The sequence below is a fragment of the Halichoerus grypus genome, chromosome 7, assembly GCF_964656455.1.
Source record: "Halichoerus grypus chromosome 7, mHalGry1.hap1.1, whole genome shotgun sequence".
NCBI lineage: Eukaryota > Metazoa > Chordata > Mammalia > Carnivora > Phocidae > Halichoerus > Halichoerus grypus.
The window spans coordinates 127,503,630-127,521,467 of NC_135718.1; the positions used below are offsets into that span (position 1 = coordinate 127,503,630).

General features: G+C 57.7%; 1 protein-coding gene across 1 annotated transcript; it reads right to left on the reverse strand.

The window, feature by feature from the left end:
• Positions 1-118: 118 nt before the first annotated feature.
• Positions 119-17,574, reverse strand: LAD1 (ladinin 1). Its single transcript, XM_036086715.2, has 10 exons — positions 17,236-17,574; positions 7,248-7,382; positions 5,245-6,061; positions 4,621-4,725; positions 3,743-3,786; positions 2,062-2,134; positions 1,821-1,958; positions 1,416-1,502; positions 1,074-1,145; positions 119-750 (listed from the first exon to the last, which is right to left on the reverse strand). The coding sequence occupies exons 1-10, from the start codon at positions 17,271-17,273 to the stop codon at positions 745-747; spliced, it is 1,515 nt and encodes a 504-aa protein (XP_035942608.2). The 5' UTR covers positions 17,274-17,574; the 3' UTR covers positions 119-744.
• Positions 17,575-17,838: the final 264 nt, after the last annotated feature.

A 17,838-nucleotide genomic window follows, 5' to 3' on the forward strand; every position in this document is an offset into this window, starting at 1 on the left:
ACGACACCTGACCCCCCCCATCCAGTCACAACAATCCTCCTCACACACTGCAGACGACCCCGCTCAAAAGCAAGTCCTCCGGGAAGGAATCCATTCTTAAGGTCTTATTAGTCACACCTGAGAGTGAATGAGTTTATCAGCTCTTTCCTGAGAACAGCTTTTTCAGAAAGAGGGTGAAGGGGCGCACAAAACGGCACCAAGCCCCTGGCCGAGCAGCAGGCCAAGGAAGCGACAGGCAAAGGAAGCAGGGAGACAGGGTGCACGGAAGACACAGGGCAGGCCTGGCCAATCTGGCCTGACGGGCCTCAGCAAGCTGGAGGCAGGCCGCAGGGACTGAGGGGGGTGGCTCCAGGCCTCAGTGAGGGACAGACATCACAGGCACGTGGAGGCACACTCCAGGGGGGACAGCACCGCCCCGCCCCTGGACGTGAGCAGGGCCTGGAGGCCACCTCCGGACAGGACGTGGAGGCCACACGGTGCTGACGAGAGCCGGTGCTGTGCCCGGGCGGACACCGGGTCCCAGGATCTGCTGTGCCTGCAGTGGGACGAGAAGGGGCCGGGGCACACCCGCCCCCAGACGCTAGAGTGGGAAGGAGGTGGCTGAGGCTCCCTGACACTCGTGGCGCCAGGTCCCGAGGCAGAGAGGGTGCAGGGGTGAGAGACAGGGATGCTACTGTCGGCGGGGCCTGGCCTGAGGGAGGGCCCCTGAGATGCACACTCGCAGGTCCGTCCTGGCAGGGCTCGTCACACCTGTGGGGCAGAGGTCTGTCAGGAGAGACAAGGAGGCTCCTAGGGCTGAGAGGGAAGGGGGTCTGTGGACAGGAAGGCATCCCTTGGCCCGAGGCCCACACCCACAGTGGTCAGAAACCCCGAACCTGCTTGTTGAAGGGGCTTTGCAGAGCTGCGGGCACAGAGAAACCAGCTCAGGGGTCCGACCAGTGTTCTCGAGGTTGGGTCAAACCAGCCTGAGAGCAGAACCCTGACATTCCGGCTACTGGGACTATGCAGTTGGAGGGGCGGGGGCGGGGGCGGGGGTGGGGTCTCCCCAGGGCCAGCCCCTCTCCGCCCCTCACCTCTACATCCAGGGAGGAGTCTTTGTTTCCCCCCTGGGTCCTCTTGGTGGCTCCTGACTCTTTCCGCACCTCCTGGTTGGAGACATGGGGGGTTAGGGCAGAGTAAGGCACACTGCAGAGGGGGCTTGGGATTCCCCAGGCCCCTCCCCTTCCTGAGAGGGAAGACCCCAGACCCATTCCTCCTCTCTTCTGCCTCCCGGTGACAGACTTAGGCCTCCCTACTCCGCATGGTCTCCGCTCCGGGCACATCTCCATTTCCCTCAGGGCTGCCCCCCCTCTCTGACCCAGGTCATTCCACCATGAAAGGCCCATGGCACAAGATCTCAGGGAGGGACGACGTGCCTGCGGGTCCTGATCTCCAGACTCCTGGGTCCTGCTGAGCCACAGGCTGAGCTTTGATGTCACAACCCCTGAAAGCCTCAAGCGATCCTGAAAAGAAAGGCTTGCAGCTCAGGGCTTGGAGCTGCTGGTAACAGCATGGCGTCTTCAGAAAGGGCCCTGGCACAAGGATACGATTCTGCCTTGCTCCCATATCCACTCAGCACGTGCCACGTATACCCGGGAAGGCCCCCAGCCCACCCCCACCCCCAAGGGAGTGCTGTGCGCAGCTAAGGAGATGGGCTCGTGCGTGGCAACTCGAGTCAACGGCAGGTTCTACCAAAATGGACACATGAAAACACCCGGTTCTACGTTCGGAGGCCTCAGGCCTAATCAGCCCAAACACCCAGCTGGGCCCGAGCCCCTCACCTTCCGGCTGGAGGCCGGGTCTGCTCGGCTCTGGCCTACCAGCTCCTTCTCAAAGAGGTGGCGCTTGCTGGCTACGCCCACGGGAGCCACAAAGAAGTCGGTGCGGGAGGAGCCGGGCAACTTGACCGATTCTGATCTCTGGAAACAGAACACAGACGGCTGAGCCACGGAGGTGAGGCGCCCCGGCCACACCCACCAAGCCGGCCGGGTACCGAGGCCCCTCCGCAGGAGCCCTGCCCACCTGGACAGCCGAGTGGTATCTCTCCAGCTTCTCCCCTAACTTGACTGTGCCAGCCGGGGGCCGCATGCTGGCGCTGCGGGACAAACCAGGACAGGCCAGGACAAACCAGGTGAGACCTCTGCCCTCGGCCCGCCCGGAGCCCGAGTAGTGCCCACCCACACTCTGGACAAAGAGAAGACGGCCTCCCTCACTGAACGAGACTCTAATGACTTGGCCAAGGTGAAAATCGACTGCAGAAGTCCAAGGACCTTCCTCACCTCCCTAGAAACATCCCACTCAGCAGGACACCCCCAGGATCAGAAGTGTCTGCCATTCCTCCCCCGTCTTGTCACTTCCACCTCACACCTCACACGTCTCCTGAATCTCTCCCGCCCCCACCTTCCCCACCACCGCAGTCACCTTCCTTCTGCTCCCTCGGCCTGCCAGCCCAAGCTCTCCCCCTCCTGCCGCCACCGCTCCCACCCCAAACGAAGCCCACTCTGTCCTTCCTTCCAGCTCAAGCCTCTCAGGCCACGGGGCAGGGACCAAACTCCCTGGTAGAGCATACAAGGCTCTCGTGGTCTGGTCCCTGCCTCCCCTCCTGACACCAGTGTCCCCCCGATGCCCCAACCCCTTTCTCCACATGCTTATGTGCCAGTTAACCAGATACCTCACGCTTTTCACCCTCTGTGCCTTTACTTGTGCTGGGCCCTCTCTTTCAAGTCCCACCCGGAAGTCAATTGCTCTGTGACATATCCTCTGGCTCCCGCAGGCTGGGCTGTTGCCACCACTCCGGGGCCACGTTCCTGCCCCTGCACCTCCCTGCTGAGGGGCTCTTGCATGTTTACTGGCCCGATGGGAGATGCTGGAGAGTAGCAGCCATGTCTCATTCATCTGTGGGCCCCCTTGCCGCCACCGTCACCCCAGGCCTAGCCCAGGACAGTCGGCCTCCGCAAATGTGTAGGGGCAGACAGACACAGCACGAGTGCATGGAATTCCTAATACATAAGCACAACTGCTTTTCAGACGCCATTTCAGTTTCTTTTCTTCAAAACACAGTCCTGGGGCGCCTGGGTGGCTCAGTCGTTAAGCGTCTGCCTTCGGCTCAGGTCATGATCCCAGAGTCCTGGGATCGAGCCCCGAGACGGGCTCCCTGCTCAGCGGGAAGCCTACCTCTCCCTCTCCCACTCCCCCTGCTTGTGTTCCTTCTCTCGCTGTGTCTCTTGTCAAGTAGATAAATAAAATCTTAAAAAAAAAAAAAAAAAAAAAACCACAGTCCTTAAACTACTTGCATCAAAATTATGGGGCACGGGGATGCTCATGGAACATGTGGATTCCCAGGCCCCCCAGCATCAGGCCTGCTAAAGCAGAGCCTTCCCCTTCCCTGTACTCTTCATAGGCCCCCTCCTAAGAGGCCCTCCTCCTCCTCTCCACCCCAGCTTCTTCTACCTTCAGAGCCCCACCCAAACCCTGCCTCCTCCAGGAAGCTCTCCCTGATCCCTTCCCTCCCTGTTCCATCTCCTTGGGCCTCCGACCCTCGTGTCAGTCCAGTGTCCCTGCAGGACCTGGAGCCCTGGCTGAGGATGGCACCTTCCCCTCAGGTGCCCTGTGGCCCCGCCTGGGAGTACACACGGCAGGCGCTCAACACGCATAGGCTGAACGTGACCAGATCAGACAAAGCCAGAGCCTCCAGGCCCCTGACCTGCGGGTTAAGGTTGTTTCTGAGTTGTCTTTCCTGGGGCTCATCTGAAACAAGAAGGAAAGGCTCTGATGAGTGAGAGTCCCAAGGAGGCCAGGGCCTTCCACAAGGGAAGGGCTCACCTCTCTGAATATTCCTCCTCCTCCTCCTCCAACCCCCAACCAAACCTCCATTAAAGACCTTCCTCTTGTCTGGGAGACACCTGCCCCCACCCACCAGGCTGGGTCAAAAGCCCCTCCTGTGCCCCACCCCCCACCTCAACCATCTATTTTCCTGTCTGCATTCCTACTGCCCATGAGCCCTGTCAGGCAGGGACCAGCCCCGATCAACACCAGGCCTCCAGCTTCCTCCCCAGGGCCTGGCACACATCAGGGGTACAAAGCACAGTCAGTGAAAAATGAATGAACCACCCAGTGAACCAAGGAAGTGAGAGTAAATACCAGAAGGTGAGATGAGAGTCCCAGTCCACACAACTTGTACTACTGGAGCAGAGGCAGAGCACGGAGCTCTAGGAGAGCCCCACTGCTCTCAGCCCCTACCCTTTCCCCCTGTGCCAGCCTCCCAGGTGAGATCAGGAACTGATGAAGGCAGGTGTGGGGCCCCTGCCACTGAACCCGCCCGGTGCCCTCTTCCTGCAGCTCCGGCCTTGCCCACTAGGTGGGGCTGCTCAGTCTCATCCACCCCCACCAGCTGGGTCATTAACCTGCTCTCCTTCAGTTAATCCAAGTCATCTGCTCTTGGCCACCCACGGGAATCCAAAACCCCTCTCGAGCCAAAGGATCCACTTGATATCTAACCTAAGGCCTCATGCTGTAATAAATGCTGATTTCCCCGGCTTGCCCTCCAGTGGACTGGAGACAAAAGGTGCCCTGGGCTCTCACCCGAAAGGAGATGGTCCTGGGGCTGGAGCGTTTGAGGGAGCTGCTGTAGGTGGCCTGGGTGGGCGAGAGTGTGTCCACCTCTTCCTCCTTGCTGGGAATTTTCACCTGGATGGAGTGGGGGAGTGTCACACAGGAGGTCTGGGTAGCCCAAAGCCCAAGCCTCCATGGGGACCGCATGTGGCCTGGCTCATCCCAGGAGCTGCAGGAGGAAGGGAGGGAAGAAAACAGTCCTATGCCTTCCTCTGGGGCCTCCCACCTCTCCGCCTCTGCTGTGGGGACGGTGGACACAGTTCTGTGGGGCTGGGCCACCAGACAGAGCTTTCTAGCAGAACTTCTGGAAGGACCTGTGGCTTCCCAAAAGGCTGCTGGTGTCCTGAAATCCAGGCCCTGGATGAGGATGGGGTGCAGGGTGGCGGTGCTCTCTGTCACACAGTTGATGCCCTTTTCAGCTAGCCCCTGCTTTAGTGTCTGTTCTGACAGAGACTAGAAGCAGGTAGGGGGAGAGGAAACGGCCCAAGCCAGCCTCACAGTGAGAGGACAGGAAACAGCGAGGTAGCCAGAGACCACCTGGGGCAGGACGAAAGGGGCACGTGCAGGGCTGGGAGGGGCAGGGGCACTGCCGACCTGGAATGTGATGGGCGGGAGGCGGGAAGCCACAGTCGGAGGGTCCGGCGCCCCCTGCTCTCCCAGCTTGGCCGAGGATGGTGGGCTCTTCTCGGGGAGGGCCCTTCCCCTCTGCCCTGTGGTGGGGGGGGGCTGGCTTCCCCCCGAGGCCAGCTGTCCCCCTGCCTGGGGCTGCCCTGAGGCGGCCGCCCTCTTTGGGGCCAGCTTTGTCTCGGTGGCCTGGGTCTTCTCTGACACCAGAGACTTCACAAAGAGCGATGCTTTCTCAGAAACTACTCTCCTTTCCGTGTCTGAAGTCTTCCCTGGGGCTGGCAGCTTCTCCGACACACTTGTTTTTTCTAGAATTGACTTCTTCTCTGACACAGATGTTTTCTCAGGGCCCAGAGCCTTCTCTGAGATGGACGTTTCCTCTGAGACCAGTCTCCTTCCAAGTACTAATGTCTTCCCCAGGACGGGGGGCTTCTCCGAGACTGCCGACTTCTCTAAGACCTCCTTCTTCCCACCTTCGGACTCTCGACCCGCCAAGCTCTCTTCCTCCCCGGCCCAGGGGCCCCGCCGCTCCCGGCTCAGTCTCTGGCGAGGTGGCGGCTCCCCGTCCTTCTTGGGCACAAGGGGCTGCTGCTTGGCCTGCCCTGGGCCAGAGCTGTCCCTTGGCTCCTGTGCCCCCGGCGGGCTGGGGGCCTGCGCAGCCTCCACCACCTGCAGCCTCTGCCTCCGCTCCTGCCGGGTCCTGAGCATGGCCTGGGTGTCCTCCTCCTCATCTTTAGAGGCTGAGGTTCGTGGCTTGGGCACCTCTCCTTCCTCCACGCTCGGCAGTCTAGGCCAGAAGATGGGAGATGGGGTGGGAGATAAGAATGAGAGGCTATCAGAGGTGGGAGAGACCCTGGGGCGACCTGACCCAGTGGAGAAGCTTCCGGGGCTGCCAGGGAGGGGGTGAGGAAGTAGAGCCCTGGCCTCCCCCGCCCCCCAACTGTCACTTAAATAAGGATCGCTTTTACCTGCTTTACATATTGGGTTTCCGGGAAATCATCTGAACAAAGCACTCCGTGCTTTTAAAAAGTTGATAGACCTCTACCAGGACCAACTACCCCGTGTTCAGACCCAATCAACAAACACTGAACGGCTACCTTACAGGTGCCCGGCCCCGTGCTGGGCGTTGGAGGTCAAAAGGAATAAATGCAGTCTTCGCCCCTTAGAGCTTAGATCAAGACCAGAGACATTCAGGGATGTGTCAAAGGTCACCCAGATAATGTGCGGTGGAACTGGGAGTAGAACCCAGAGCTTCCCAAAGGCCACCCTGCACTCCTGTTAGTCACGTGGCAGCCACGGCCCTGGCGTGGCCCGGGGCACACACAGAGTTGTCCCTTCGCCCGGGGGGCCCAAGGGAACAAGAGTAACATGAGGAGACTGTCCAAAACCTGTAGCACTTGGCCTCCAGCCAAAGGAGATTCCTTTCCTCCCTCACCCCCCTGCCCTCCGTGTGCTTTGGGGCAAGTTAATTCACTGTCTGCGCCTCAGCTTCCCAATCTGCAAACAGGGTTTATTTGGGTGAAATGAGACTCCTTCCCTGTGAGTGCCCACCACTGTCCTGGCACACGGGGGACTTGCTTTCCCTCATAGCCCTAAAATCTAGGCGGCAAGAGTAGCCCCCGTGTCCCTCCCCTCAGGAGCGAATCATGGAGTCAGGGAGACAGGGAGGCAGCGTGGGCTGTGGAAAGGGTTAAGCCAGACACTGAGAGATCTGGACGAGAAGTCTGGCCCTGCCACTCCCTGGGTAAGCGATCTCAGCAAGTCGCCCGTGTTCTGCTTCCAAAGAGGTTGGGGGCTGGTGTGTGGACGAGAGTCTAGGGAGGGTGAGGAGCTGGAAGCTTATCTTCAGACCTTCATCACATTGGCTAGGCAGGCCAAACCTGTCGTACGCCGTCTGTCTGGGCCTGCTAAATCCATCCCGGTCACCTGGGATAGGGAAATGGTGCCTCGTCCCCCCACCCTGACCCGAGCACCTCTGGGCAGCCGGTGCACCATCCTGGGCAAGCCTGGGAGCCTCATCGTCCGTGGTGGAGCTCAGATTTCGGTGCCGCCGCCGGCGCTCACGTTCCTGCTCCTCCTCATCCTCTAGAGTCCACTGCCTGGCCAGGCTGCAGGGGGGACAGGGGAGAGGGTCAGTGAAGGCTGCAGGGGGGATGATGGGGGAGAGGGTCAGTGCAGGCTGTGGGGGGGAGGGGGAATGGGGGAGGGTCAGTGCAGGCTGCAGGGGGGGGCGACGGTGGAGAGGGTCAGTGAGTGCAGGCGGGGGGGGGGGGACGGGTGAGAGGGTCAGTGCAGGCTGCGGAGGGGGACGGGGGAGGGGGTCAGTGCAGGCTGTGGGGGCGGATGGGGGAGAGGGTCAGTGCAGGCTGCAGAGGGGGACGGGGGAGGGGGTCAGTGCAGGCTGCCGGGGGGGGGGGGGGGGGGGGGATGGGGGAGAGGGTCAGTGCAGGCTGTGGGGGGGGACGGGGGAGAGGGTCAGTGAGTGCAGGCTGTGGGGGACGGGGGAGAGGGTCAGTGCAGGCTGCGGGGGGGGTAACGGGGGAGAGGGTCAGTGCAGACCAGGCCAGATCCCTGGATCCCTGCATCCCCATCCCCCAGAGCCAAACCCCTGCAGGGCTGGGGGAAAAGAGCAAACACCCTCTAGGCCTGGCTGTGTGTGAGAGGACCGTACTGGAACCAGGGCTGGGCTGAACTGGGACGTGCTGTAAGATACACATGTATCCCCAAGACCTGATATGAAAAACAGACTGTAAAATATCTCATTAATAATTCTGCATATTGGTTACATGTTGAAATGATAATATTTTGGATATACTGGGGAAATGAGATATAATATTTTGGATATACTGGGGAAATGAGATATAGTATTAAAATTCATTGCCTGTTTCTTTTTACTTTCTTAGTATGTCATCTATAGGAAATTGACAATTTTAGAGGCGCCTGGGTGGCTCAATCTGTTAAGCGTCTGCCTTCCGCTCAGGTCATGATCCAGGGTCCTGGGATGGGAGCCCCACGTCGGGCTCCCCGCTGGCGGGGAGCCTGCTTCTCCATCTCCCTCTGCCGCTCCCCCCATTTATGCTTTCTCTCTCGCCAATAAATAAAATCTTTTTAAAAACTGACAATTTTAAATGTGGTTCAAATTTGTGGTTCACATTACATATGTATTAAATTTCAGCTAAAGACAGTAAAAGCATTTGGACGGAACCAGGGTTTCTCATCCTGGGCTCACTGACGTTTCAGCTAGATAACTCCCTGTGCAGGGGCTCTGCTGAATTATAGGGGTTGAACAGCACCCCTGACCTCTACCCACCTGACGCCTTAGCACCAGCTCCCAGTTGTGACAACCAAAAATGTCTCCTGACTTTGCCATGTCCCTCGGGGTGGGGGGTGGGGGGGTTCCAACACAGATGACAACCACTGGGTTAGACTTCTAGAATCCAGAGTGAGAATGTGGGGCCTCCCTCTCTAGGAGGGACTACGAACATGAGAGGCTGGGCATGGTTCTGCCTGAAGGAGATGGATACACTTGACAAGTTCCTTTTTCTTTTTGGTCTTGGATTCTTAGATAACATCGATCAATGGACAATCACAGAGAAACTTTCTCAGAGTTTCTCAACAACCCATGGGATTTCTCAGCTGCTCAGAGGGGAAGCCCCACAGACAAGACCAATTACACCTGGAAAAGATTTCAGTATCAGCCTCCCTTCTCAGGAGCTCTTTGAGCCTCTCTCACCTTCTAGAACCAGCTTTCATTTGTCAGGGAGCAAGGGGACTCCATACACTCTACTTTGGGTTCCTGCCCCCCAATCACTCTCACAACCAGTCACCCACCTGTCCATCTCCTTCCTCACTCACTGCCTACCCACCCAGCCACCTGTCTATCCAAACACCCATCAACTCAGTCACCCCCCATTTCCCTGCCCAATCATCTTTTTTTTATTTTATTTTTTTTAAGATTTACTTATTTGAGAGAGACAGAGAGCAAGCGAGCACAGGGAGGGGCAGACAGGGAGGGAGAGAGACAAGCAGACTCTACACTGAGCGTGGAGCCTGACTCAGGGCTCGATCCCGGGACCCTGAGATCATGACCTGAGCCGAAACCAAGAGTCAGACGCTCAACCAACTGAGCCACCCAGGTGCCCCCCATCAATCGTCTTTAGCTACCTGCCCTTTCATCCTCCCACCCACCTCGCTGCCAGCCCTCCCCACCTTCCATCCACCCACCCTTCCATCCCAACCAAAGAGCAGATACATCATTGCTAAGCAACTGCAATGGACCAGCAAGTCAGGAACTGGGGGATTCATAGAACAAGCAGGATCCCTACCCTAAAGATACCTCTATCTAGAAAGACATGTATCATATGACCTCACTGATATGAGGAATTCTTAATCTCAGGAAACAAACTGAGGGTTGCTGGAGTGGGGGGTGGGGTGGGAGGGATGGGGTGACTGGGTGATAGACACTGGGGAGGGTATGTGCTCTGGTAAGCGCTGTGAATTGTGCAAGACTGTTGAATCTCAGATCTGTACCTCTGAAACAAATAATACATTATATGTTAAGAAAAAAAAAAAAGAAGAAGATAGCAGGAGGGGAAGAATGAAGGGGGGGTAATCGGAGGGGGAGATGAACCATGAGAGACAATGGACTCTGAAAAACAAACTGAGGGTTCTGGAGGGGAGGGGGGTGGGAGGATGGGTTAGCCCGGTGATGGGTATTAAAGAGGGCACGTTCTGCATGGAGCACTGGGTGTTATACACAAACAATGAATCATGGAACACTACATCAAAAACTAATGATGTAATGTATGGTGATTAACATAACAATAAAAAATTTTTAAAAAGATACCTCTATCTAGTGAGAAAGAGAAGCATGTCCACCAATAACTCCCCCAACCAAAGCACAGAAATTGCTCTGCAGGAGAGAGGATGATTACTGTAAGGCAAGATTATCAAGAAAGGCTCAAGGATGAGACTGACCCTGGCTGGGTCTCCCTGGGTGAACAGGATTTCAAAAGAGGTGACAGGGGGCTGGGGAGAAACCGGTAGGCCAGGCAGAAGGGAGGGCCTGCGCAAGCCTGAGGTCAGAGGGAGGACGTTTGTTGGGACAGGAGGATGTGCTTCACCCAGCGCCCTGGGAGAAAGTTTGGGCTGGAAATAGCACACCGTAAGTCAGCAGAGTGGGCCCTCTCTGGAGCCTTCCTATGACTCTCCCAGTACTACCTAGGGCCCTACAGATAGGAAGAGTCTGGAAAAAGTCTCTTCTTCCCTCCCAGAGTTACTGTAAGGCCATCCCTCTGCCACCGTCAGGTGTCAAACCTGCTTTCCCAGCCTGTCCTGTGGCCCAGCCCTATTCCTCCTGGGCCTCTTCCCCTCCTGCAGGGTATCGCCATGCAACCAAGCCTCAATTTAAGGAACAGACATGTTTCTGGGAAAAAATAATCATGCAAACCCACGGATTTTACAAACAGAATTACATATGAAATGCATCTATGGAGGCTCCAAGGAAAGATTCTCCAGGCAGCCTCTCATAAGGCAGTCTACTCCCCCTGCCCTTGCGTACATCCCTGTCTGTCCTCTTCGCCAGTTTTCCTTCCTAAAATGAGGAGGATGAGCCACACAATGGCTCCAATCTGTTTTTCTAAGCCCAACATCATGTTGATCCAACATCCACCAAACAAATATTTTTTGAGCACCAACTACGTGCCAGACACAGTCCCAGGCATTGGGATGCAGCAGGGGAGGAGTGCATAGTGCAGGGGGTGTGGGGGTGTGGTCAGCGAGCCAGGAAATGAGTGCACGAACAAAACGATGTCAGGAAGTGACGCGAGGACAACAGAACCAGGTAAAGGGTAATGTGAGAGAAGGTGACCGGGACGGGAGGCCTCTCCGAGAGCTCTGAGGAGGAGCCCGGATCTGGTGGCAGGGTGTCCCAGGAGGAAGACACCGCAAGTGTAAAGCCCCGGGTGTGACGGCTGGGCGTTAGGGGAAGGGGGGGCTGGAGCCACAGCGTGGCCCACAGGGAGCTAGGACAGGGAGGAGAGGCCAGAGAAAAGGGCCTCGTGGACCAGGGAAAGAATGTGGGTTTTACTCAAGTATGCTGGAGAGCCACTGGATAGTTTCACATAGAGGAGTGACATGATAAAATTTGTTACTATTATTATTTAATCTCTCTGGCCACTGAAGGAAGAAGAATTGAGGGTGGCAGGGGGAGGGGGAGATAGGGGCCCCCGTCAGGAGGCTCCTGCCATGGCCCAGGTGAGAGCCATGCTGGCCTGAACTGTGGTGGTGACAGAGAGAAGGAAAGAGGGATGGACTGGGAACACATCTTGTAGATAGAGCCAAGGGGAGATGGGCTGGATGGGGATGAAGGCAGAGACAAAGAGAAGAAAGAAGGAAGACTCCTAGATTTTTGGCGTGAGAAATTCCTGGTGCTGTTAGTAAGATGGGAAAGATGGGGGGAGGGGAGTTTGGGGAGATGGTGGCCGGCAGTGGGGGGCAGGGGGAGGAAAAGTTCCGTTTCTGGCTATTGAGGGTGAGGAGAAGACACCAGTGCAAAGGAGACCAAGGCCCTGAGCCGGGGAGATCAGAGGAAAATCAGGGCGGAGTGTGAATCTGGAGGCAGGAATGAGGTCCTGTCCAAGGCCAATTGGTGGGGGGGGGAGACCAGCACAGAGTAGTGAGCAGGGGTGCTGGTCCCAGAGCCAAGCCGGACTCGCAAGGGGAGAATGGGAGTCAAGAACGAGGAACCGGGGAGGACCAGCAACTCTTTGGAGAAGTTTTCCTCAGAAGAAAAGCAAATAAACTGGGACAGTAGCTAGAGCAGAATGGACTCAAGGAATGGTTTTGTAATTGAGGTAGAATTCATATACAATAGACACACATCAAGTTTTGTTTTCTTTTTAAAAATGGGGAAATGAAGGAGAGTGGAGAGGGTTTGAGAAGTCTGAAAACAAAGTGTGAAGATGTTGTCCTGCAGGGAGAGGAGAGCCCGCAGGAGAGGGTGTCTCTCATCTCTAGCACCCACTATGGGGCCCGGCACTAAGTGCCAATGAATGTGGAATGAACCAGTGTGACTGTCAACTTTCAGATGTGAGGGCTCTCCTCCTCCCTGGGGAATCGCGAAACGTCTGTCTTGACAAGGACGAGCATGAAGGGGGGGACAAATTCTGAGCTTCCCCAAAGACAATCTGCCCATCTCTGACGCCTGACCACTCCTCAGCTAAAGTTGGCTCATGAGAGATCATCAGTTCATGTGTGTGAATGAGTGAATGAATGATTGACTAATCTTCAAATACACAGAGCTCACAGGGGTCATGTGAGGGCCTATGGGAATCATGTTTAAATTCTGTGGTCAAGGCCATGGGACTCTGACTGGAGCCCTTCTCCACCAGACTTGGAAATGCCAGCTTCAGCTGGCTTTCATCTAAGGCCATGTTTTCATCTCTCACCTTCTCTGGACTTACTCCCTCCCCCTGTGTCCAATTTGGGACCAGTTCTTGCCCTCCAAAGTTGAGGAATCCATACACTGGGGAAAGGGCCCCCACAAAGCCAGAAGCTCCTCTCCCCTGACCACACCCAGCTGGGCTGGGCTGGAGCCTCCAGGATTCCTCGGTCCTGAGCAACCCCGTTCCCACACACACTCCTCTCAGCCCTGGGGGAAGCAGCTTATTTGTTTATCCTCCAGTGGGGCCATATATGGAGTGTGATCTGCCAGAGCCTTGTCTCTTCGGAAATGACTCACCCCCCCTTGTTCCCCAGGCCAGCCCTAGCCCTAAGGGGTCTTCAGGGCTGGAACTGCAGGAGGTGCGGCCCAGGTGTCCTTGAATGTCCACCAGCTTTATGCCACGACCCCACAATCCCCCAAGATGACTTGGTCACTCCCCTGCTGCTCAGGAATCATGGGGCTGCCTTCAACCCCTGGCAGAACATGAATCACTTCACCTTCACCACCTTTACCACCACCTCACCCTGGGGAAGAAACGTTATTGCCATTAACTCTTGCTTATAGGGGCGCCTGGGTGGCTCAGTCGTTAAGCGTCTGCCTTCGGCTCGAGTCATGATCCCAGGGTCCTGGGATCGAGCCCCGCATCGGGCTCCCTGCTCGGCGGGAAGCCTGCTTCTCCCTCTCCCGCTCCCCCTGCTTGTGTTCCCACTCTCGCTGTGTCTCTCTCTGTCAAATAAATAAAGTCTTTAAAAAAAAAAAAAAAAAAAACTCTTGCTTATAAGATGAGGAAATGGACAGAATTGGGGGTGGAAGGGGGAAAGGAGGGGCAAGGGTCAGTTTTCAAGGGGAAACCCAGCAGGTGCAACTGTTGAAATCCCCATAATAAATATATGATAAGTAAGGGCGTTAGAAAGGTGCTTAACGTTCAGTAGCACACAAATATTAGTTGAATATGGTAAATAATAATAAGTCAATAAATAAAGGAATCAAGAAGTGAGAGTACTAACACCTAAGTGCTTACTATAATGCCAGGCACCGTTCTTAGTATTTTACAAAGAACATGGACATTAAACTTCACAACAACCCCGTGAGGTAAGGTGGTGTTATCCCCATTTCACAGATGAGGAAATGGAAGGTCACTGGGGCTAGTAACTTTCCCAAGATAGCACAATTAATCAAAAGAAAAAAAATAAGATTCCATGCCAGGTCAGCTTCTCAAAAGCCTGTACCCTTAACCACAATACCAGATGCCAGAAGAGGAGGTCCGAGGAGGGCTGCCCCTAAGCCAGAGTGAGTCCCCACCTTCTTGACAGCCTGTCAGTGTATGTTCAGAGGAAGAAGCTGGGGAGCCTGGGAGGGCCTCTGACCATGTGGGATTCTCCACCCCAGGGCAGGCCAGAGCTCATGGTGCAGCCTGGGAGAGCAGAGGTTTTGGGGAAGCCCCATGGCCAACGCATTGACCAGAGCCAGGCCCAGGAAGGAACCTGGGTCCCACCATCTGGGAGTCCCAGCCACTCTCCCCAGCTGATGTCACAGCCTTAGGCAGCCGCCCCACCACTCCCTCCTTCCCGACAATTCTTTCCTCTACCTCCTGCCCTTCACTTGGGGACAACATCCCTCTCTTCGCCTCCGTGTACGGCCACTATCCTCCCCAATACGTCACTCACACCACTGCTTTCAGCTGCTTAACAGATAGAAGTTAGATCTAAGGAAGAACCTCCCTGCGGGAGACCTCAAAACAAGCTCAAAAAACAGATCAAGCCTCAGCTGCTCTGGTTAAATAGGGGAAGGGTGGGAAGTCTGCCCCAGAAACATCTGTAGAACCCTGGGCCTCAAGGAGCAGGATTTGCAACTCTTTGAAGGAAAGAACAGACAGCTGGGAGGCCCAGCTCTGACTGGCCTTATGACCTTGGGCCAGTCTTCAACCCCTAGGGAAGACAGGTCTCGGGCTGTCCTTCTGCACAAGGAGGGGTCACCACGGGCAGTCACGGAAGTCCCTTCCAGCCCTGATGGGCGAGGGAGAGGTGTCAGGGGAGGACGGAGAGCCGTGCTGGGAGGTGGGAGACCTGCTCAAGGCCTAGGCAGGGAAATGATTAACCACTGGCAGCTCAGTCCCAGGCACTCTCAGACCCACCCCTCACCCCCTGCAGACAGGCCCAGCCCAGCCTCACCCGTCACCTGGCCAGCCCCGGGAGGAAAGGACAAGGCCACGGACCAGGGCACCCTGCCAACCAGCTCGCCACCGCCCCCATCCCAGCGCTGGAGCATCTGAATGTCTACTTCACGCCAAGGATGGGTGGCAGGCTGGCCCTCCGCTCCCCACCTGGACCCTGCCTGGAGCCACACCGGTCACACCCTCATCACAGGTTGACAGTGACTCACAGCCCTTTCCCTCCTGCCCGCTGAGGCTTGTTGTTCAGCCGGGGAGCAGAGCGGGAGCGGACCTCCGCTCCAGGCGCCTCATCAGAGTGACGGCTGGTACCAGCTGGGTCTGCCCACGGGGCTCTGCGCGGGCTGGGGCTGGCAGGGAGGGCAGGCCAGGGGCTCCTGTGGCAGGACTGGTTCCCCAGGGCGTTCCTGGCACTCACCCTGGGCATCCCGTGGGAACCCGGCCCCACCCCTGCAGCCACATGTCCATCTGAGCAGTGGACAAGCTAAGACCAGACCCTGCTCCCATTTTTAAAGTTCTCGTGCTCCAGCTGCCCACCCACCACACACACACACACACACACACACACACACACACACACACCCTATACATATCCAGGCACGCTCTCAGACACAAAATCACATATATCCCACCAGTCGGTGAGCTCCTGATGAAGTAGCGTGTGGTTTGCATTTTTCACCCAACGCACTATACTGAGGTCTTCAATAAACGTTCACACCAAACATACTGAGACTCCTACAGCCCAAACTCAGCAACGTAAGAACCTGCTACTCACACAGATATCTCCATACTACACAGGCCATAAACACGCTCACCCACACATACACCTGCACGCACCCATGTAAGCACACATCCACGGGCACAGATATGCCCTCACCTGGGAGCAAAGACACTCCCACATCAACCCCCAGGCACAATGACCCCCGTGCAGAGTACAAGGTCTGGACCCCCAAGCTCCACCCTCAGCACAGACCTTCCCCGGGGTGTGCCCAACCTCCCGGGCAGCCTAGATTCCTTTTCCCGGGGCACTGAGTTCCTTCCATTCTCGGGGCTTACCTTATCCCCTCTCTAGAACCCTTGGGCCCCGCCACATGGGGGGTTACTAGGCAACTGTGCTTCAGAGCATGTGAGGTCCTGAGGGTCTGAGGTGGGCCCCCAGCCCTCGGGAGGATGAGACTGAGACACGAGAGAAGCTGTAGAGCCCTTCTGGAGGGAGGCGAAGGAGATCCTAGAACACTGGAGAATGCCTGAAAGCCACCTTAATGGGGAAGGCCTGGGGAGGGTGCTGGTCTGCTCTGCAGAGAGAACCCTGGCCTCAGTATCCAAATGCCCACCTGGGAAGGGCAAAAAGGACAATTTCTACTTGGCTTAACCCTATGGGATCAAAGGAGTAGGAATCCAGCTCTGAGCTACTACACGGGCCTCAGTTTCTTCAAGGGCAAGAAGGGGGTAGATGGCAGGGAGAGTGGGGGGTGAAGAGATGAAGATGCTGGGTGAACACTTCTGAGGGGAGGTGCCCCGTAGCTCCAAGAGGAGTCACCAGGGTCACCAGCCACAGTGAGGGGTGCTGCCTCCAGGACAACCCTCCAACATCCCAGGCTTATCTAACCCTGACAGGATGTCCAGCAGGCAAGGATAAGATACCCAGTGTCCTGACCCTGTGACAGACGAGCCTACAAAAAAAGACTGAAGCACAGAGGGGGACAGCAACTATCTTGAGGTCGCCCAGCCCAGACACCACCCCAAAATGCCACACTCTGAATTTGAGCCTCATTAGTGGGAGGGGGCTCTGTTGCCCAATGGTCTCTATTCCCTGATCCCTGTTCTTCTGATCCTCCAGGGAGAGAGTGCTGTCCCCACCCCTCTTCCCCAAGAGGGGGTGAGGGATACCTCCCCAGGGGCCCACTCTCCTAGTCTCTACCAAAGAAACATGGCAGCGGGGGAGGCCTCTCTGGGAGCGAGGCTTGGCGGTAACTCTTGAACACCTCCCCAGTCCCCCCAAATGTTCCCTCCACCCCGCAGGGGGTCATGGGGGGGCCTCTCCAGGCCGGGGACCAGCCTCCCCCAAGCACCCTGTGTGTGGCCTCAGTCCCCGAGAGGAGGAAAGGAAACCGTGGGGGAGCGAGAACATCCGCCCTGCCCCGTCACCTAAGAGCTCCCCACTTTGGCCCCAGTGGCTGCCACCACCCCCACCCCCCCAACCTCCCCCCACCCCCAACCCCGCCCGACTACAGCAGCAGCAGGACCCAGGCTCGGAGCCCGGCTCCCGGGGACGGGAAGGGGGCCGACGCCGCGGCGGGGAGAGGAGAGCCCGGTGCGGCTCCCCGGGGCCGGCCGCGGCGCTCACCTGGACAGCGCGGACCAGTCCTTCCTGCTGACAGCCATGCCGCCGAGCCCGCGGCCGCCGAGTGCGCGTGCAGGGCCGGGCGGCCGCCGCCTCACCTGCGCGCCCCTCCCCCGCCGCCCGGCCCAGGTAAGGTCACATGGCCGCTAATCTCAGCCCGCCCGGCCCGCCGCGCTCGCACCCGCCGCCCCGAGCGGCCCCCGGGGTGTGGGCGGCCCCGCACAAAGCCGCATTGATCTCCGCCCCGGCCGGCCCGACCGCGCGCCTGCGAGCGCCGGCTAGCTGTCCGACCGGCCGCCGGACGGACCGACGGACGCCCAGGCCGGCGCGGGGTCGATCGGCCGCCGGCAGCGAGGGCGGGGGACTTCCTGCTCAGAACCAGTCCGACCAGCTCGGCGCTGAGCCGCCTCCTCTCGCAGGGGCCGGGGTGCCGGGGAGTGGGGCGGCGGGCGGGGACCCGACGATCGGGGTCGGGCCGAGCTCGCTGCGGGTAAACCGGCTTAGCCCGGAGAAGCCCAAGAGCAGAAGCCGAGCGGGAGAGTTAGAGCAGGTACCGTGACCTCGGGTCCGGGACCCGAGCACCGGCTCCCGGGCCTGCAGCGCCCG

Coding starts and splice junctions, on each gene's coding strand:
- LAD1 (XM_036086715.2), bottom strand. CDS start 17,273: ATGGCTGTCAGCAGGAAGGACTGGTCCGCGCTGTCCAG. Junction 3,787..4,620: donor CCAGGACCATCTCCTTTCGG/GTGAGAGCCCAG, acceptor TTCTTGTTTCAG/ATGAGCCCCAGGAAAGACAA. Junction 1,146..1,415: donor CTGGAGATCAGGACCCGCAG/GCACGTCGTCCC, acceptor GTCTCCAACCAG/GAGGTGCGGAAAGAGTCAGG.